The sequence below is a fragment of the Microchirus variegatus genome (assembly GCF_963457635.1).
Source record: "Microchirus variegatus genome assembly, chromosome: 20".
NCBI classification, from domain to species: domain Eukaryota; kingdom Metazoa; phylum Chordata; class Actinopteri; order Pleuronectiformes; family Soleidae; genus Microchirus; species Microchirus variegatus.
This window is the reverse complement of record NC_139821.1, coordinates 2,089,786-2,111,498: the sequence shown is the minus strand read 5'-3', so window position 1 is coordinate 2,111,498 and position 21,713 is coordinate 2,089,786. Positions and strand designations below refer to the sequence as shown.

The window sequence follows — 21,713 nt, the reverse complement described above, 5'->3', positions numbered from 1 at the left end:
TTACAGTTGCAATTGTTTTGGAGGTTTTTATTAAAAAGCAGAGTTCAGACTTCCACTGAGCCGCTGTGACAGAACCTCAGAGAACCTCAGAGAAGAAGAACCAGCTCCATAAACACTGACACTGACATGAACACTCAGATGACCCAGATTCACCTCCTCCTCCTCCTCTTCCTCCTCTTCCTCCTCCTCCTCTCTGTCCTCATTCTCTGCTTGTGTTGGAGACTGAAATAAAAGAGGAAGAGGATGAAGAACAGGGACGATGTCCTACTTATACCATGACCTGCTTTCTGTCCTCACACACACACACACACACACACACACACACACACAGTGTCCACGTGTCATGTTCTAATTGTGTTTACATACATGTTCCTGCAGCACATGATGGTGATGGAGGACATGCTGAAGGACTTCCTGTTAGGAGAGCACCTCCTGCTGGTGGGAAACCAGGTGAGCGACCACGCACGACTGCTGAACAATTCATCGTTTTCAATTAACAGATCGAACAGTCCCAGTGATCGAGTGATCGAACACCCAGTGATCGAGTGAACTAACAGTCCCAGTGATCGAGTGATCGAACACCCAGTGATCGAGTGAACTAACAGTCCCACTGATCGAGTGAACGAACACCCAGTGATCAAGTGAACGAATAGTTCCAGTGATCGAGTGATCGAACACCCAGTGATCGAGTGAACGAATAGTTCCAGTGATCGAGTGATCGAACACCCAGTGATCGAGTGAACGAACAGTCCCAGTGATCGAGTGATCGAACACCCACTGATCGAGTGAACAAATAGTTCCAGTGATCGAGTGATCGAACATCCAGTGATCGAGTGAATGAACAGTCCCAGTGATCGAGTGATCGAATAGTTCCAGTGATCGAGTGATCGAACACCCAGTGATCGAGTGAACTAACAGTCCCAGTGATCGAGTGAACGAACAGTCCCAGTGATCGAGTGATCGAACACCCAGTGATCGAGTGATCGAACACCCAGTGATCGAGTGAACGAATAGTTCCAGTGATCGAGTGATCGAACATCCAGTGATCGAGTGAATGAACAGTCCCAGTGATCGAGTGATCGAACACCCAGTGATCGAGTGATCGAACACCCAGTGATCGAGTGAACGAATAGTTCCAGTGATTGAGTGATCGAACAGTCCCAGTGGTCGCAGAGTCCCTTGATTTGATTTGAAAGAACTTCTTTCTATATGTTTATTTGTATTATTATTATTATTATTATTATCCTTTCATTCACTTGTATTTCCTCTTTTAAATCTTCCTTATCGTTCTTGTCTTCCTCTGTGTCCTCAGGGCGTTGGTAAGAATAAAATCGTGGACCGGTTCCTTCATCTTCTGAACAGACCCAGAGAATATCTGCAGCTGCACAGGTCAGAGCTGTCGCATCATCTTAGATTATTGTCTTTGTTCAGTAGTTTGTTGTTTGAGGATTTTCAGGAGTAAACAAACACATGTTTTTACTTCCTCATAAACAACATCAGGTTAATTTAGTGTAACGTAGGAGTGTGTTTTTCCTCTGACCTCGTCCTCGGTCTTCTGAGAGCAGCACAAACTATTTTAGTTCTGCGTAAAACGAGGCCATCGTTCACCAGAACCAGGACGTCACGTGATCACGCTCACAGTCAGAGAAGAAGAAGAAGAAGAAGAAGAAGAAGAAGAAGAAGAAGAAGAAGAAGAAGAAGAAGAAGAAGAAGAAGAAGAAGAAGAAGAAGAAGAAGAAGAAGAAGAAGAAGAAGAAGAAGAAGAAGAAGAAGAAGAAGAAGAAGAAGAAGTCCTGGTTAAATCAGGTTCACTGCTTCTATAAATAATCTCACAACCACAAAGTCTCAGGAGAACGAGGTCAGAGCTGCTGATCGATCACAGTTATTGATCCCGACTGTGAACAACAAACACAAGGAAGAGGATTTACATTTAAATAAGAATCTGTGCGAGAGAGACGCAGAGAGTGAGACGCAGGGGGTGAGACACAGAGAGTGAGATGCAGAGAGTGAGACGCACAGAGTGAGATGCACAGTGAGACAGAAAGAAAGACACAGAGAGACAGAGAGTGAGACAGTGAGACAGAGACACAGAGAGTGAGACACAAAGAGAGACAGAGTGAGACAGTGAGACGCAGAGAGTGAGACACAGAGAGACGCAGATGGAGAGAGTGAGACACAAAGAGAGAGAGTGACACAGAGAGATACAGAGAGTGAGACACAAAGAGAGACAGAGTGAGACAAAGAGAGAGTGAGACAAAAAGAGAGACAGAGAGTGACACACAAAGAGATACAGAGAGTGAGACAGAAAGAGACAGAGAGTGACACAAAGAGAGACAGAGAGTGAGACACAAAGAGAGACAGCGAGTGACACACAAAGAGATACAGAGAGTGAGACAGAAAGAGACAGAGAGTGACACAAAGAGAGACAGAGAGTGAGACACAAAGAGATACAGAGAGTGAGACACAAAGAGATACAGAGAGTGAGACAATGAGACGCAGAGAGTGAGACACAGAGAGACACAGACGGAGAGAGTGAGACACAAAGAGAGAGAGTGACACAGAGAGATACAGAGAGTGAGACACAAAGAGAGACAGAGAGTGAGACAAAGAGAGAGTGAGACACAAAGAGAGACAGAGAGTGACACACAAAGAGATACAGAGAGTGAGACAGAAAGAGACAGAGAGTGAGACACAAAGAGATACAGAGAGTGAGACACAAAGAGATACAGAGAGTGAGACAAAGAGATACAGAGAGTGAGACACAAAGAGAGACAGCGAGTGAGACACGGAAAGTGACAGAGAGTGAGATGAAGAGAGTGAGAGATGGAGAGTGAGACAGAGCGAGACACAGAGAGTGAGACAGAGAAGGATGGAAGTAGGACGAGAGCTCAGGTCCCACAGTGAGGGAACGAGGGATGAAGAGAGAGAGTGAAGGAGTTATTTTATGACGTTGCTGATGATGTTTCACTCTTTGGTTTCATGTGTTCATGTTTTCATCTTCAGAGACACAACCGTCCAGACTCTGACTCTGCAGCCTTCAGTCAGAGACGGAGTCATCGTCTATGAGGACTCACCACTGGTCAGTGACTCACACACACACACAGAGGTCAAAGGTCAAAGGTCACCTTATGTAACTGTGATGATTGTGTGTGTGTGCAGGTGAAGGCAGTGAAACACGGTCACATATTAGTGATCGACGAGGCCGACAAAGCTCCGACCAACGTCACCTGCATCCTCAAAACCCTGGTGGAGAGTGGAGAGATGATCCTGGCTGACGGACGCAGAGTCATCTCGGGTACACACACACACACACACACACACACACACACACACACACACACACACACACACACACACACACACACCTGAAAACACTGCTTTAAAGGTTTCAAAGTAAGGCGTTTTAACCTCAATCGTCTCTGGTTCAAAGATCCTCGTGAGGCCGACAGGAGGCCTAACTCCATCGTCATGCACCCAGACTTCAGGATGCTCGTCCTGGCAAACAGACCTGGGTTCCCTTTCCTGGGAAACGACTTTTTTGGAGCTTTAGGTAAAAAAAAAAAAAAATCACATTTAAGAAGCTGAGAAATGACAGAAAGTAGAAAATATTCTGTAAAATCGTGGATTATTAGGTTCCGACTGAAATGTGTGTGTGTGTCAGGTGATATTTTCAGCTGCCACGCGGTGGATAATCCTCACCCGGAGGCGGAGCTAGCGATGCTGAAACAGTACGGCCCTGACGTCTCCGACGCCACGCTGCACAAGCTGGTGTCGGCGTTCGGCGAGCTGCGCTCCATGGCCGACCACGGAACCATCACGTACCCGTACTCCACCAGGGAGGTGGTCAACATCGTCAAACACCTGCAGGTGGGCGGGGCTAACAGGACACGCCCACTGACCATCATTATTGTTATAATAATAACAACAACAAGAGCGGGAGAGAAATCTTTACACAGTTTCAAATAACATGAAATATAATCTTTCAGTGACTTTAAGCAAACTGAAAATAATCCAGTTAATCCAGCCATTTTCAGATTATCAGCCTCATTAGAAGTTAAATTAAGATTAGACTTCACTTTGATTAGGAAAGTAAAGGAAGAATCTTTTATAATTTGAGATTAAAATAAACATATAAATAAATAAATTAACAAAGATATAATAATATCTATAATAAAAAAATATTTTCTATTGGATTAAATTAAATTAAGATTAGATTTAATCTAGATTAGGAAAGTAAAGGAAGACTCAAATTAAATTTTAAAAATGAATGACATTACACAATTTCTTTTATGATTACAGATTAAAATGAAGTAAAACAGCGAGGGATCAGATTAACAAAGACGTGATGCACAGATTATAGTAGGATTAAGAAGAGGGAGAGGAGGAATAATCTGGAGTCTTTTATTGATTGTGAATCGGTTTTTTGGCAGTTTGTCCAAATTAGGTGTGTTTTTTTGTGGTTTTTTTAATGATCCTAATAACACCATAATCCAGGCTGGATTATTTATATATGTTTCACTCAAATTCATGAATGAACTTGTTTTGGTTTGGAAATTCCTTTCAAGTTTTAAATCTGTTGCTTGTTCCAGTTTAACTCAGAGATTTTGTCAAAGAATTGACAGAAAATGATAAAAAATGTCAGATTATTGTTGTGGTTTGTGTTAATCCTAGTCTGCTGTCACGTTTACGGTCGAGATTTCTCAGTTTCTCTTTCAGTAGCTGTTACTTTACGACACAGAGAGGATTTATGCTCAGATTAGATCTCCCTCACACATTAGCAGCCCGTGTGCTCAGATGTTTTCTTAATCTGTTAATCCGCTCGTCTTTAATCCCTCTCTCTCGCTCTCTCTCTGTGTGTGTCAGCAGAAGTTTCCCAGCGAGGGTTTGGCGAACGTGGTGAGGAACGTCTTTGACTTTGACTCGTACAACAAGGACGTGAGGGAGGTTCTGATCGAGGCGCTGCACAAACACGGCATTCCCATCGGAGCCAAGGCCTCGTCTGTTAATCTGGCAAAGGAGTAAGAGAGTGGGCGGGATTACAAACACACACTGATCATAATCTGATCACAAACACACACACAGTGACCGTTCTGATCGTGACCTTTTATATTTAGCACTGTTAACATTTCCCTTTGATGTGAATTAGACTTATTTTAGAATTAGATTAGATTGGATTGGATTAGATTAGATTTATATCCTTTTAGAGAATTTAAAGTCTTTAAAGTGAACATTATCACACTATTGTCAATCATGATCAATTGAATCTTAATAATCATCATATTTTCGATTATATTATATTGGATTAGATTAGACTTGGGTTAGGGTTGATTTGATAAAATTTAGATGGGATTAAATTAAGATTAGACTTTATTTAGATTGGATTAAATATAGATGAGATTAAATTAAGGTTAGACTTTATTTAGATTGGATTAAATATAGATGAGATTAAATTAAGGTTAGACTTTATTTAGATTGGATTAAATTTAGATGAGATTAAATTAAGATTAGACTTAATTTAGATTAGACTTAGTTTAGATGAGATTAAATTAAACTAAAACTTAATTTGGATGAGATTAAATTAAGATTAGATTTAATTTAATTTAATTTAATTTAATTTAGAAAAAAAATCTTATTAAAAGGTCAAATAAATTCAATTTAAAGTGTTTAAAGTTCACTGATTTTATATAACTGTCACTATAATTAATTTTCTCTTGATAATCCTCACATTTCCCATTGGATTAGATTAGATTAGACTCAATTTATTCCACAGCGTCTAAAGGTCAGAGGTCGACAAACTCTGTGAGGTTAGAAGCTCCTGCTTCAGTCGTCATGCGCTCACGTTAGAGTCAGCCGTTGCCGTGGAAACGCTGCTTAACGACGAGGTCGTTAAACACAGAGACTTCTGGGAAGTCGACCGCTGTCCTTGTCTCCTACGTCGTGTAAATAAAGGAAAATATTTGTTTCTTCTGTCTCCTGTGGCTTCATTTTACACACAGATCCATTCACTCACTCACTCACTCACTCACTCACTCACTCACTCATAAACAGAATGAACCAATCGAGGCAGAAACAACAAACATTTTCCTCCTGAGTTGACGTTTAAAAAACAACATCTTTGTTTACGTCCAAACAGAAACTCTTCATCTCCTTTTTAGGGCAGAAAAACCTTGTTTACACACTTTACACCTGTGTGTTTGAGCGCCACCTGCAGGCCGTATTGAGGCAGTGGCTGCAGTCCAGTTGTGATTCATCACATCTGCACACACACACACACACACATTATTACTGTTTTAGCTCTGATTTAACCTCAATGGATTAAGACTTTATACCTGAAAATATATATATATATATATATTTATTTTTACACATTTTTTCAACGTGTAAATAATAATAAAACGAAAAATAATAAAAATAAATGTGTTTTCAACACTCAAGGTCACATGAGTTGTAAGGACGAACAGTAGTATTTATGGACACGTATAAAGTTTTAAGAAAAAAGATGTGAGTCTTTAGAGAATAAGAATAAAATGATGCACAAAAGTAAAAAATTCAGTTTAATAAAGTTATATATTTATATATTTAACTTTATTTTATTTAACTTTCTTTTGTTATTTAATTTTATTTCACTTTTTCGTAGTTATTTCATTTCATTTAACTTTATTTTGTTGTTATTTAATTTTAATTCACTTTATTTTGTTGTTATTAAATTTTAATTACATTTATTTTGTTATTATTTAATTTTATTTAACTTTATTTTGTTATTATTTAATTTTATTTCACTTAGTTTTGTTATTTAATTTTATTTCACTTTATTTTGTTATTATTTAATTTTATTTCACTTTATTTTGTTATTATATAATTTTATTTCACTTTATTTTGTTATTATTTAATTTAATTTAATTTAATTTAATTTAATTTAATTTAATTTAATTTTGTTATTATTTCACTTTATTTTGTTATTATTTATTTTAATTTTGTTATTATTTCACTTTATTTTGTTATTATTTCATTTTATTTCACCTTATTTAACTTCCTTAACCACTTCCTCCTCCTCAGGTTACCTCTGCCTGAGGTGAAGATGACCGGTTACTGGACGATAAACCAAAGTGGAAACGCTCGACGTAAACTTCTCTGTCCCACAGAGACGAACGCCATCGACGTCAAGGTTAAACCTCACACACTCTGACTTTAACTTATACATGTGAAGTGTGTTTTAACTGTGTGTGTGTGTGTGTGTGTGTGTGTGTGTGTGTGTGTGTGTGTGTGTGTGTGTGTGTGTGTGTGTGTGTGTGTTAGGGCCCTGTGTTCCTGCGTGTCCACAGTTACCCTTGTCACAGACAGGAGAGCAGAGCTCTGAGCTTCAGCGAGGAGAAAACTCACTGGCAGATCCCTATGAACGAGGTCAACATCATCTGTGATGTCATCACCAAAGACGGTACACACACACACACACACACACACACACACACACACACACACAAACAGCATAAGCTTCAGTCTACGATGTATTAAAAACACGTTCACGTCTTTATTTCACTGTTTTACAGACTTTTACGACAGGAAACTGAAGTTTGTAAACCACTCACTCTCCCACACCAAAGTCCATAGAGAAAACCAGCGATTTTAACATCACAGAGACACAAGAGTTCACAGGAGTTGTTGATCCACTGCTGCCTCCATCACTAACTTCATATGTCTTATTTTGTAAAATTCGGCTTTAAAAAAAAATAGTTTAGACTTACCGCAGTGACACAAAGTGACCACACGAGGCAGCAGTAGACCAGCAGCTCCTGTGTCCCCTGTGAGCTAAAATCGCTGGTTTTCTCTATGGGGTTTGGTGTGGGAACAAATATTTCTCCGTTCTGTTTCCTGTCCATTATTTTTGTCTTAATTATACATATTTATTTTCATATTTATGTTGAATTATTCTTTCCCATGTAAACCTCCTAAAAACATTGTTTGTAATGTGTAAAATCAGCTCAAAATCATGTTATTTTGACCATTTCCTGCGTGTGGAAATCTGCGTCAGTTTAAGTCTACGACATCTTTAGAACATGTTCACGTCTTTATTTCACTGTTAGACAGACTTTAACAACAGATAACTGAAGTTTTGTAAACCACTCACTCTCCCACACCAAAGCCCATAGAGAAAACCTGTGATTTTAGCTCACATTGGACACAGGAGCTGCTGGTCTACTGCTGCCTCTTGTGGTCGCTTTGTGTCACTGAGTTAAGTCGAAATTAAATATTTTTTAAAGCCGAATTAATTAAAATAAGACATTGTAAGTTAGTGATGGAGGCAGCAGTGGATCAACAACGCCTGTGAACTCCTGTGTCCCTGTGATGTTAAAACCACTGGTTTTCTCTATGGACTTTGGTGTGGGAGAGTGAGCGGGTTTACAAACTTTTTTATTTACAGCCGTTTTCTGACTCTTCTTTCTCGTGTTTTCGCAGACGTGTTGTACGTGGCCACGTGTAACCCCGTGTCGCTGTACTCCATGAAGGAGCGCTCGGACAAGATCCACTTCATGGAGCTGTACGACGTCTTCCCCAGGACCGTCAGCGGTGTGCGGCAGCCGTTTGTCACCGTGGCTCCTCTGGGGAGTCCACTGGACGCCCAGGTGGTCCTGCACGAGGAGCAGGTCGGCACACACACACACACACACACACACACACACACACACACACACACACACATTCTTGTACTTGCTGCATACTAAGGACTGGGTTGCTGACAAAGTGAGGACCAGCATTTCAACTTTATAAATCACCACAATTACAAATATCTACTTCATGAATGACATCTGTATAGAACTACTGGTTGCAGTACCATAAATTGACTGCAGGTGGAGCCCCAGAGCAAAAAGGGCTGGACAACTTTTTCTATTGTTTTGAAAAAAAATTTGGTCCAAAATTTGACAAAAACATCATACTATACTATGTCGTCCAAAATTAAAAAAAAAAAATTGAACCAAAATATTTGGTCCAAAATTTGAAAAAACAAATTGAAATAACATTTTTGGTCCAAAATTTGACAAAAACGTCATACTATACTATGTTGTCCAAAATTTGAAAAAAAAATTTGACCCAAAATGTATGGTCCAAAATTAGACAAAAACATCATACTATATACTATGTCGTCCAAAATTTGAAAAAAAAATGTACTCAAAATTTTTGGTCCACAATTTGACAAAAACGTCATACTATACTATGTCGACCAAAATTTGAAAAAAAGAATTGACCCAAAATTTTTGGTCCACAATTTGACAAAAACGTTATACTATACTAAAATGTGAATTTTCTTTTTGAAAAATATAGTATAGCATGTGCAACCTAAGGAAGTGATTTCAATGAAAACAAAGTGAGGACCGGCCAAAATGTCCTCACTCCGTAAAAATGACCTCACTTTGTTGGTTAAACACCCTCACTGGTCCTCAATATGCCGCAAGTACAAGAACAGTTCAGTGGTGTAGCGGTCGTTCCCATCCCATCATACTCTGCCGCAGTAAGACGACAACAATGCTCGTTCGACCATAAACACTTCGCAGCTGCTGTGTCAGGCGTTTAAAAATACCGCAGCGATGGATCCGGTTACGTCTGAGGAGAAAAATTAAAAGGAAAAAAAAAAAAAGAAGATCGTCCAGACGTGGGCGGTTCACGCTCAGGTCAACAGAGAAACATACAAACACATAGCAGAGACATGCGCTCACACACCGCTGCAAAACACTTGTTTACCGCGAGTTTACGACTGTTTTCAAGTGTTTACGTGAGGTAATGACTTAGTACTGAGCTCAAGTCTTGCTTTAAGATAACTGAAGGACATGTTCACGTCTTTATCTCAACAGGAAACTGAAGTTTGTAAACCACTCACTCTCCCGCACCAAACCCCCATAGAGAAAATCAGTGATTTTAGCTCGGGGAGGAATCATTTTAATGAATTTTGTGACAGCTGACTCAAAAACAAAAAGTATCTCGGAACGACTTGAAATTCACCATCATAATAGTCGACATCGCCCTGAACAAGGATCTGTTGAAAATTTTCGCAAATCTCTTAAGGAATAATTTTCATGAATTTTTGAAAATCATGAAATTATTCATTTGCCCTGATGCACTTTGACAGTGAGCTGACTTTCTTCTCGAAAAACAAAAAGTATCTCGGAATGACTTGAAATTTAGCATCATAATAGTCGACATCACCCTGAACAAGGATCCTTTGAAAATATTTGCATGTCTCTTAACGAATAATTTTAATTAATTTTTGAAAATAATGAAATGATCCATGTTCCCTGAAGCACTTTGACAATGAGCTGAGTTTTTTCTCAAAAACAAAAAGTATCTCAGAATCACTTGAAATTCACCATCATAATAGTCGGCATCGCCCTGAACAAGGATGTGTTGAAAATATTCGGAAGTCTTTTAAGGAATAATTTTAATGAATTTTTGAAAATCATGAAATGATCCATTTGCTCTGATGCACTTTGACAGTGAGCTGAGTTTCTTCTCTAAAAAAAAAAGTATCTCGGAATGACTTGAAATTTACCATCATAATAGTCGACATTGCCCTGAACAAGGATCCGCTGAAAATATTTGCATATCTCTTAAGGAATAATTTTAATGAATTTTTGAAAATCATGAAATGATCCATTTTCCCTGATACACTTTGACAGTGAGCTGACTTTCTTCTGGAAAACAAAAAGTATCTCGGAATGACTTGAAATTCACCATCATAATAGTCAGCATCGCCCTGAACAAGGATCTGTTGAAAATATTCGGAAATCTTTTAAGGAATAATTTTAATGAATTTTTGAAAATCAGAAAATGATCCATTTGTCCTGATGCACTTTGACAGTGAGCTGAGTTTTTTCTCAAAAACAAAAAGTATCTCGGAATGACTTGAAATTTACCATCATAATAGTCGGCATCGCCCTGAACAAGGATCTGTTGAAAATATTTGCATATCTCTTAAGGAATAATTTTAATGAATTTTTGAAAATCCTGAAATTATTAATTTGCCCTGATACACTTTGACAGTGAGCTGACTTTCTTCTCAAAAATAAAAAAGTATCTCGGAATGACTTGAAATTCACCATCATAATAGTTGGTATCACCCTGAACAAGGATCTGTTGAAAATATTTGCAAATCTTTTAAGGAATAATTTTCATGAATTTTTGAAAATCAGGAAATGATCCATTAGCCCTGATACACTTTGACAGTGAGCTGACTTTCTTCTCGAAAAAAAAAAAGTATCTCGGAACGACTTGAAATTCACCATCATAATAGTCGGTATCGCCCTGAACAAGGATCTGTTGAAAATATTTGCATATCTCTTAAGGAATATTTTAAATGAATTTTTGTAAATCATGAATTGATCCATTTGCTCTGATGCACTTTGACAGTGAGCTGACTTTCTTTAAAAAAAAAAAAAAAAAAAAAAGTATCTCGGAATGACTTGAAATTTACTATCATAATAGTCCGCATCACCCTCACCGGAGAAGAGCGCCCTCTGTTGGCTGTGTTTCTGACAGTATCGCACTCACTTTTCTTCTTCTTCCTCCTTACAGAGTAACACCGTCCTCCATCTGGACCTGGGAACCGGCGCCGTGCGGAGACTCATGTTGTCTCCAGACAGCGAGCGACCTGCGTCCAGAGCGTCCAACTGGTGGAGCAGTAAAGAAACACAGGTCAGAGGTCATCACATAAACAGAGAGACGCCATCTTGGCAGGAAGATCACTGCCATAAAACACAGGGTTCAGGCTCTTTTGGGTCCACAAACTAATGTTTTAAGAACTATCCCAACCTTTCAGGTACAAATATTATGAATTCAAAGTAAGTTAGTGAGTAAAAAGTACTTTTTTTAGCACACGTTGCTAACGTAAGCGTCAAGATTCACTGCTATTTTCATTCAATGACAACGTAAATATACAATTAATACCCGCTGTACACTGTTAATAATAGTTAAGAGCGTAATTATAAAAACAGGGTTCTCACTGGTCCTTGAAATCCTTGAAAGTTTGTGAATTTGAAAAAAAACCAAAACCCTTCCAGGGCCTTGAAAGTTGAAATGTGTCCGTGTTTGGCTTAGTGTTGAAGACGTCCTTGAATGTGACTTTGAATGGTTCTTGAAAGGTCCTTGAAAGGTCCTTGAACAGAACTTGAAAGGTCCTTGAAAAGTCCTTGAAATGTCCTTGAAAAGTCCTTGAAATGTCCTTGAAAGGCCCTTGAATAGTCCTTGAAATGTCATTGAAAGGCCCTTGAACAGTCCTTGTCATTGAAATGTCATTGAAAGGTCCTGGAAAGGTCCTTGAACAGTTCTTGAATGTAACTTTGAATGGTCATGGAAACGTCATTGAAAAGTCCATGAAATGTCCTTGAAAAGTCCTTGAAATGTCATTGAAAGGCACTTGAACAGTCCTTGTCATTGAAATGTCATCGAAACGTCCTTGAAAAGTCCTTGAAAGGTCTTTGAAAAGTCCTTGAAAGGCCATTGAACAGTCCATGAAAGGTCCTTGAAATGTCCTGGCCCTTGAAATGTCCTGGCCCTTGAATAGTCCTGGAAATTCATTGAAAGGTCCTTGAAAGTCCTTGAAAGTCCTTGAAAGTCCTTGAAGGTCCTTGTCAGCCAAACAGGAGAAAGTGCATCAAAACCCATGATTTTAACCATAACCGTGAACTCAGAGCTGTTGTTGTTCATGTTTAAAGTTTGAAGCATTTCCTGCCAACATGGCGGCGTAAACAAACCGACTCCTTGTTTCCAGACTGTTTGACTTTAAAGTATCGTACGATGTTTGTTTTTCAGGGAGGTTTCAAAATGTGCCGCGACTTCTCGCACAAAAACTGGCTTCTCTTCTACAAGGAGGGCGGGTGAGTCGGCGTTTTCCTCTCTCACTCATTCACAACACGGTGGTTAAAGCGGTTCCATCACAGGTGTTTGTGTGTGTGTGTGTTTGCAGGAGCTCTCTGGAGGTCCTGGACGTCCTGGAGGGCCAGGTTCACTCCATCTCACTCCCCATCAACGTCAAGTCTGTGTTCCTGGTGGCAGAAGATCGGTGGCTTCTGACGGAGGACACTGACAAGTAAATACGCCGCTAAATATCGTCTTTATCAGACTTTACCAACCACTCACTCTCCCACACCAAACCCCATAGAGAAAACCAGTGATTTTAGCTTTTATGTTTACGAAGCTCGTCTATTTGTAGTGTTCTGCTGCCTCAGAAAAAGAAGTTTAATCTTAATTTCCTAGCTTCTATCTTGGTTATTATTCATCGTCGTTATTGTTCCTCTCTATGCAGATGATATACTTCTTTTCAGGATCACTACAATCTAACAATAAACGAAGCAGGATTGATGTTTAATTCACAGATTGTTAAAAATACAGGTATTTGTGACACTATTGTTGCTTTTTTTGTCCATATTTTGGGGTTTCTTTGTCGATCCAATTCACAGAGAACTGGATTTTTTGGTTGTATTATTGAATTATTGATCAGCAACAGTAAAAAATAGAGTTAAATACAGAAAAAATCCCTGTATTTGTTGATTTTCTGAAACAGGAAGTTCCTGCTGACCAAGCCCATGCACATGGCGGCCGAAGACTCGCGAGTGTGTCAGCTCCACAGCATCAGCGAGGACTCGCTCAGCTCCGGTCACGGAGTCGCTTCAGGTACGAACAAAAAATACATTGTACTCAAAAACCCAGCAAAACCCGGACCCGTGTCCGTGTTTTTATCGTCATTATTCCTCACAGATGACGCACGATTAGCGATTAGCACAAAAACGTCTTTTCTCGCCCCCCCCCCCCCGACAGCCTCGGCGTCCGTCCCTCACACGGTTTCCCGCGAGCAGCTGCCTAACGAGAACCTCAGCGCCGCTCTGGACCAGAAGATCGTGTCGCCCAACCGCGTCCTCGCCGACGCCGGCTCCTTCGCTCGAGTCGTGGTGGGATTCCCAGACCTGATGGTGAGATGGTTTTTACGACTGAAATATGAACAATAATAATAATAATAATAATAAATGAGAGACGTGTACAGGTAGAAACGTAAAAAACGGTCAAATTTTCGCAGTCTCCTAACGAGGTGTACAGCTTTAAGAGACCTGAGGGCGGAGTCAGCGCCGCCACGCCCAAACAACACAACTGTGTCACCCTGCTATCGGCCAATCAGGTCGTCCGAGCGCTGCCGCCCACTAAAGTGCCGCTGAAGGAGGTTTACCCCAAAGGTCAGAGGTCACATACACATATATATATATATTATAAATATACATAAATGACATTGTTTTTCCCCCGTCACACAGACGTGACGCCCCCTATGGTGGCGGCGTACCTGGAGGTCACGGATCTGACGTCCAAAAAAGTCAAGTACATCCCTGTCCCCAGGTGAGTCTCACCGTCTGTCCTCTCACGCCACCTGCTGGACACACACGGCACTGCATTCAGGGGTTAAACGACGCTTCGTCTCACTGTTAAACACCATTTTCTAACTGGGAAAACTTGAACAGTCCTTGAAATGTCCTGGAAATTCCTTGAAAGGTCATTGGAAGTCCTTGAAAAGTCTTTGAAAGGTCCTTGTCAGCCAAAAAGGAGAAAGTGCATCAAAACCCATGATTTTAACCATGACCGTGAACTCTGAGCTGTTGTTGTTCATGTTTAAAGTGTCCTTGAAAAGTCCTTGAACAGTCTTTGAAAAGTCCTTGAACAGTCTTTGAAAGGTCCTTGAACAGTCCTTGAAAGGCCCTTGAACAGTCCTTGAAAGGTCCTTGAAATGTCCTGGCCCTTGAAATGTCCTTGAAATGTCCTGGAAATTCCTTGAAAGGTCCTTGAAAGGTCCTTGGAAGTCCTTGAAATGTCCTTGAAAGGTCCTTGTCAGCCAAAAAGCAGAAAGTGCATCAAAACCCATGATTTAAACCATGACCGTGAACTCTGAGCTGTTGTTCATGTTTAAAGTGTCCTTGAAAAGTCCTTGAAAGGTCCTTGAACAGTCTTTGAAAGGCCCTTGATCTGGATTTTTCTTGGATGAACATCCACTTATGTCTAAAAATCTTTCTCAGCTGTGTTTTGTACGTCTAGAATGGAATATTATATATATTTTAAGTCAAATGTATTATTATATTAACTGAAAACACAATAAAAATAATAATAATTATTATTATTTTTATTCATTTCCTGTGTCTGTCAGGTCGATGACGGCGTCGCCGTACACCAGCTGGCTCGCCAGAGTCTCCGAGTCCGACGTGGTCATGGCGTCGCTGGGCTCCGGGGGCGTGGTCACGGTGGACATGGGCGGGTACGTGCGCGTCTGGGAGACGGGACTGGACACGCTGCAGCGCTCCCTGCTGGAGTGGAGGAACATGATCGGGACAGAGGATGGCCGACCCGTGCAGGTGAGTGTGTGATCTGTGTGTGTTCTGTGTGTCAGCTGCAGTTCCTCTCCACCACCACTGAGGGGCAGCAGAGTGCTGTGTTTGAATATTCACATTCCTGGTGTGGTTTTTTTTCCCTCTTCGACCATATCCGGGTGTTTATGAGTGGACGGGCTTTGTGCTGGCGGCGCGTGACCTTTGACCTCCGCCCCTCACTGTGGGTCGGAACATTCCGGGCCAGACCACACTGACACTCCTTTATTCTCACACACACACACACACACACACACACACACACTGAGAGACAGAGACGGATGAATTCTTTGGAAAAATAATCTTGTAAATGTCAGAAGCGGAGTTCTAATCTGTTAATCTGTGAGCGAGACGAGACTCAACAACACGCTCGCTCACGTAGATAAGACTGTTGAAGGAAAAAAGAGAAAATTGTCCACATTTGCAAAAAGAAATCACAAAAAAAAACTCTACGCTCGAGATGAGCAGGATTATCTGGATTATTTGCTTGAGAAAGAGACAAAACAATCCAGAGATGCTTTGGCTCCTCCCACCACAATAAAACAGATTCATGTAAATCCTGTCTTTTATATGAAACCTGAATTATTGACATTTGTAAAAAAACAAAACAAAAAAAAACTCACTCACTCTCCCACACCAAACCCCATAGAAACTTGATGATTGGTTCCTGGTAGGAAGGGTTTGGATGTTACTCGCTTTAATAGTGAAAATGATGTCAGTGCAGCTTTATTTGAAGGTCACACACACACACACACACACAGTGTCGTCTGTGTGTGGCTCAACAGTCGCTCTTCTGTATTTAAACATACCTGCCTGTGTGTGTGTGTGTGTGTGTGTGTGTGTGTGTGTGTGTGTGTGTGTGTGTGTGTGTGTGTGTGTGTGTGTGTGTGTGTGTGTTTACACAACACGCCCACGTTTACATTCATGTGGCCTCGTGCGCCGCATACTTTGTTCTTTTCATGTTGAGAAATTAAAACCTATGTGAAATTAGCAGGAAATCAAAGCGTTGCTTCACGCTCTGTTGACGCTTTAAGTGTAAATTACAGGTTCGTTAAAGGATGTTCTTTTTTTTCTTAAGTGCGGTTGTTGGAGTAATCTCACAAACCAAAGACTGCGGTATTTTAAGAACACGTTCACGTCTTTATCTCACTGTTAGAGCGACTTTTCACTCTCCCTGCACCAAAGTCCATAGAGTAAACCAGTGATTTTAACATCACAGAGACACAGGAGTTCACAGGAGTTGTTGATCCACTGCTGCCTCCATCACTAACTTACAATGACTTATTTTAATGAATTCGGCTTTTGAAATATTTCATTTGGATTCAAATCAGTGACACAAAGTGACCACACGAGGCAGCAGTAGACCAGCAGCTCCTGTGTCCCTGTGAGCTAAAATCACTGATTTTCTCTATGGGGTTTGGTGTGGGAGAGTGAGACAGACTGTGTGTGTGTGTGTTGTCGACTGTGCAGTTGAGACAACTTCATTTTTATGACTGTGGGAATCAATGTCTCTCGCCCCCTCTCTCTCCCCCCCCCCCCCCATCATCTCATTATTTTCCCTCTCTTTTTCTTTTCTTCTCTCTCTCTGAGGCCCACGTCGTGTTGGATTAACGGCCTCGTAAATTTCTGATTCCCCCTTTAGACGCCTGCAGACACAGTGATTTAGGCGTGTGTGTGTGTGCGTGCGTGTGTGTGTGTGTGTGCGTGTGCGTGCGTGTGTGTGTGCGCGCGCACCCACATGTCTGTACCTGAATGTTTGAGCATGTGCACAAACCGACTCGTGATTTTCAGTCATTTTTGAATGTGTCTTCATTTGTTCCACTGTGTGATTCCAAGTGTGTGTGTGTGTGTGTGTGTGTGTGTGTGTGTGTGTGTGTGTGTGTGTGTGTGTGTGTGTGTGTGTGTGTGTGTGTGTGTGTGTGTGTGTTATTGTGAATGTGATGATGTCACACACAGGGTTACCTGCACACACCTGCTCAGCGCCAGGAGCGCATGTTTTTATATGCGGACGGATGAGTGATGTCTCCTGTGTGTGTGTGTGTGTGTGTGTGTGCGTGTGTGTGTGTGTGTGCGTGTGCGTGTGTGCGTGTGTGTGGATCATGTTGTCAACAGTGCTGTAATGAAGCTTGTGTCACACTGAGGCCAGTTTAAACCGCTCACTCGGTGGACACAGGAGCTGCTGGTCTACTGCTGCCTCGTGTGGTCACTTTGTGTCACTGATTTAAATCAAAATCAAGGATTTCAAAAGCCGAATTCATTAAAAAAAGACTACAACTCCTGTGAACTCCTGTGTCTCTGTGATGTTAAAATCACTGGTTTACTCTATGGGCTTTGGTGTGGGAGAGTGAGTGAAAAGCCTACAAAGTGGAGAAAACTCAAGTTTTTTTGTCAAAAATGTGCGTGTGCTCGTGAAATAAAGCCGTAAACATGTTATTTATATATCTGAGACTTAAAGCGACGTAGGTTTTATGAGTTAAATCTCTTTTAAACCGTGTAAAAACACACTGGCTTGTTGTTTTTAGTCGTTTTCCAACTCTGTGTGGTCGACGGTAATATTTCCATTTCTTCACTCTGAGGTTTCAGCGGCGTGGACAGTGTGTGTGTGTGTGTTTCCCAGCATTAAAGCTGTGTGTGTGTGTGTGTGGAGAGAGAAATCCATGTGAATGGAACCATCAGCACTAAATGCCTTAATCCTTATATAATCCAGATTCTTACCCTGAAACCTTAACTAAGACATTGTCTTAAGACTAAATGTCCTCATAAAGATAGTTTTTTTTTTTGCAATTGTGTCTCATATTTGCTCCAATCTGACAGATTTGATTTAACTTTTAATCTGAGCGCCTTAAAGCTGTAGTACGTAACTTTGAAACGTAAACAAACGCCTTTAAACTGAATGAATGAATGAATGAATGAATGTGCCGTGTCAGCTCTTTATATCCAGTGCAGATTAGGAGGCTGGATTTGATCAGATTATCAGGATGAGATTATGCTCAGATCATACAACTGAGCGTCTCTTTGTTCGAGTGGATTCACCGCGAAGACGACGTCACTTTCAAATCTGTGTTAAACGTCTCTGTGATCTCTGATTTAAAGTCTCACACACACACACACACACGTGACTCCAGCTTCTTAAACGTGAATATTTTCTCCATAAAAGAAAACATAAAGAAATAACTATCAAGACGTTAAAATTTCCAGATTTAATCTGCGTTTTTCCGGACCATTAGCGGAGGAAATAATGTGTTTACAGCCTTCAATCAGATTATGTGACACACTGACGTCGTCCTGTCTCTGTAACGTGACACACACACACACACACACACACACACACGACTCAGACTTGTGTTTCACAGCCACAGTTAGAACGTGAAGCTGCTGTGAGCCTAAAAACAGACGCATTTAAAAGTGTCACTCTCCCACACCAAAGCCCATAGAGAAAACCAGCGATTTTAACATCACAGCACACAGATATCGCGTCGTTGGCGTCGATCCACTGCTGCCTCCATCACTAAGTTCAAATGTCTCATTAAATAAATTCGGCTCTTGAAAATCTCCGTTCAGATTAACTTCAGTGGCGTAAAGTGACCACACGAGGCAGCAGTAGACCAGCAGCTCCTGTGTCCAACGTGAGCTAAAATCGCTGGTTTTCTCTATGGGCTTTGGTGTGGGAGAGTGATTTTCCTTATATCTCGTTCTCTCTTTACAGATTACAGTCCAGAGAGACAGTGGCCTCGACGTCTCCGCCCCAAAACACGGCAAGGTGGACGCCGCCAATGCGCCTCACGTCGGAGGAAACCAGTGGGCGGGAGGCACAGGTGACGCGCGCTTTCAGTCGTCTATGATGTCATTGTTAATCTGTAGGATTAGGTGTGTGTGTGTGTGTGAACAAAGTGCGTGCGGTGTGTGTCTCCTCCCGCAGGCGGCAGGGACACGGCGGGTCTGGGCGGTAAGGGCGGACCGTACCGTCTGGACGCCGGACACAAGGTCCACCAGGTGTCCCAGGCCGAGAAGGACGCGGTGCCCGAGGAGGTCAGGAGGGCTGCGAGGGACATGGCTGAGGAGGCCTTCAAAGAGAGGTGTGTGTGTGCGTGCGTGCGTGTGTGTGTGCGTGTGCGTGTGTGTGTGTGCGTGTGTGTGTGTGTGTGTGTCAGGTTGAGAGGTCACTCCTTTCAACCAGCTCCACCATGAAGGCCGTCTCTGTTCACTCTCTTCCCTTTACCCCCCCCCCACACACCTCCTCCTGCCCCCCCCCCCCACACACACACACTGACTGCTTTCACACCAGGAGGACACCCCCCCCCCTCCTCCTCCTCATCATCCTCCTTCTCCTCGTCTTTTTTTTTTTTTATCTTTTCTTTCACTTCACATCTTCACATCCCTACTTTTCCAGCAGGAAACTGAAGTTAGTACACCCGCTCACTTTCCCACACCAAAGCCCATAGAGAAAACCAGTGATTTTAACATCAGGAGTTGTTGATCCACTGCTGCCTCCATCACTAACTTACAATGTCTTATTTTAGTGAATTCGGCTTTTAAAAATATTTAATTTAGACTTAAATCAGTGACACAAAGTGACCACACGAGGCAGCAGTAGACCAGCAGCTCCTGTGTCCACCGTGAGCTAAAATCACTGGTTTTCTCTATGGGGTTTGGTGTGGGAGAGTGAGTGGTTTACAACAAACTTCAGTTTCCTGTTAAAAAAAACCTTGATAAAGACGTGAAACGTGTTATTAAAGATATCACAGACGTAGTTTTTTCCTCTTGTTTACTCTTGAAAATACCTCAACTATCCCTTTAATCACCTCTCTTTAAGGTTATTTCCCCCTCCCTGTCGATCAATACGCAGCTTAGCTCAGCGATAATCCTGTCGCTGCACGCTGATATCATCACACACACACACACGCACACACACACACACACACACACACACACACAGAACTACAGTATTTGTTCCATAACCTTTGTTTGCTTTACCTCAGGTGAGGCATCAATCAAACCATGATCCTTCTATAAACCCCTGGAGACACACACACACACACACACACACACACACACACACACACACACACACACACACACACACACACACACGAGCACAAACAGGCAGAGTTCTGCCTCTGACATGAAAACACTCTCATGAGAATGTTCACACTCACAGCTCACATTCTCCGTCTCTGTGTGAACACACATTTATCTGCAACTAACACAATATTCTAACACCACAACTACACAATAACCAACACAAATCCACATGTGTGTGTGTGTGTGTGTGGTGTTAATGTCACCAGTTTTCTGTGGTTTTCCAGCTTCTTAAATGTGAATTTTTTCGCGTTTCTTTGCTCCACGAAACAAAGAAATCATGAAAACGTCAACATTTTATCGACCAAACGATGACTTTGCTTCATGAAATAATCCGTTTGAGGAAGTCATGGAAATGTTTCACAATAAAAGCCCGGTTAAAACGAAAAAAAATGATTTTACTTTGAAAAAACAGGTTCAAATGAACTAAAAAGATGAATCACTAACAATATAATTGGAACCTGGAACTAACTTGTGTATTTTATCATAGACATAAATCATATTTATTTAATATTGATCAGTTTTATAAGCACCTAAGTTTGATTTAATGAGCTTTAGTTGCTTCTCTGCTGCTGTTTCATGTCTAATTTAACCCTGAAACGTCCTTCACTTCTTTGTACTTTAATGTTATTATTGTGAATAATATAATGTTTATGGAGGAAAGAGGATTAAAAAAAACTCTGTTTTTGTTCTTTAGTGATAAAATTCCATGAAAAACACGCAAAAAAAGGAAGATTTCTTATTGTTCTTAGTTTATTTTGTGCCTTTAATGCTCAGATCTGAAGACGACCACAATGAACAGGAAGTGTGTGTGTGTGTGTGTTTGTGTGTGTGTGTGTGCGTGCGCACGTGTGTGTTGTGTCTCCACATTGAACCAAAACACTTTACTCTCTTTTTCTGCCCTGTTTATGTCAAGGTTCAGGAATTTAAAGGAAATAGCTACAAACACGCACACACACACGCACACACGCACACGCACACACAAGGTTCTGCCTCATTAGGACCAGGTTTCGGTCTCCTTGTGGACTCATGGTCCCAGTGTTTATGACTCAAAAAACAAACATTTCCGTCTAATCTGGGCTGATTTTTTTTTACGACTTTTCTGCCGTTTTACTGTCTTTAACGCTTTAAAGCTGCAGTACGTAACTTTTCAAAGGTTACTTACTGCGGCTTTAATGTTGTGCTTTCTGCTCCGGGTGTGTGTGTGTGTGTGTGTGTGTGCGCGCGTGTGTGCACGTGTGTGTGTGA

The 21,713-nt window shown here is 41.2% G+C and overlaps 1 protein-coding gene across 1 annotated transcript in view; it reads left to right on the top strand.

Annotated features, from left to right (window-relative positions):
- Positions 1-21,713, top strand: part of vwa8 (von Willebrand factor A domain containing 8) — a 47,612-nt gene that overhangs the window by 17,986 nt on the left and 7,913 nt on the right. The window contains exons 19-38 of the mRNA XM_083907184.1: positions 379-450; positions 1,313-1,389; positions 3,004-3,079; positions 3,160-3,295; positions 3,431-3,550; positions 3,662-3,867; positions 4,867-5,018; positions 7,057-7,165; positions 7,297-7,435; positions 8,455-8,642; positions 11,563-11,682; positions 12,799-12,863; positions 12,953-13,075; positions 13,550-13,659; positions 13,804-13,955; positions 14,060-14,213; positions 14,289-14,370; positions 15,170-15,374; positions 19,093-19,201; positions 19,306-19,462. Of these exons, the coding sequence (XP_083763310.1) occupies positions 379-450; positions 1,313-1,389; positions 3,004-3,079; positions 3,160-3,295; positions 3,431-3,550; positions 3,662-3,867; positions 4,867-5,018; positions 7,057-7,165; positions 7,297-7,435; positions 8,455-8,642; positions 11,563-11,682; positions 12,799-12,863; positions 12,953-13,075; positions 13,550-13,659; positions 13,804-13,955; positions 14,060-14,213; positions 14,289-14,370; positions 15,170-15,374; positions 19,093-19,201; positions 19,306-19,462 (2,552 nt within the window). The remainder of the gene's footprint in view (positions 1-378; positions 451-1,312; positions 1,390-3,003; positions 3,080-3,159; positions 3,296-3,430; positions 3,551-3,661; positions 3,868-4,866; positions 5,019-7,056; positions 7,166-7,296; positions 7,436-8,454; positions 8,643-11,562; positions 11,683-12,798; positions 12,864-12,952; positions 13,076-13,549; positions 13,660-13,803; positions 13,956-14,059; positions 14,214-14,288; positions 14,371-15,169; positions 15,375-19,092; positions 19,202-19,305; positions 19,463-21,713) is intronic.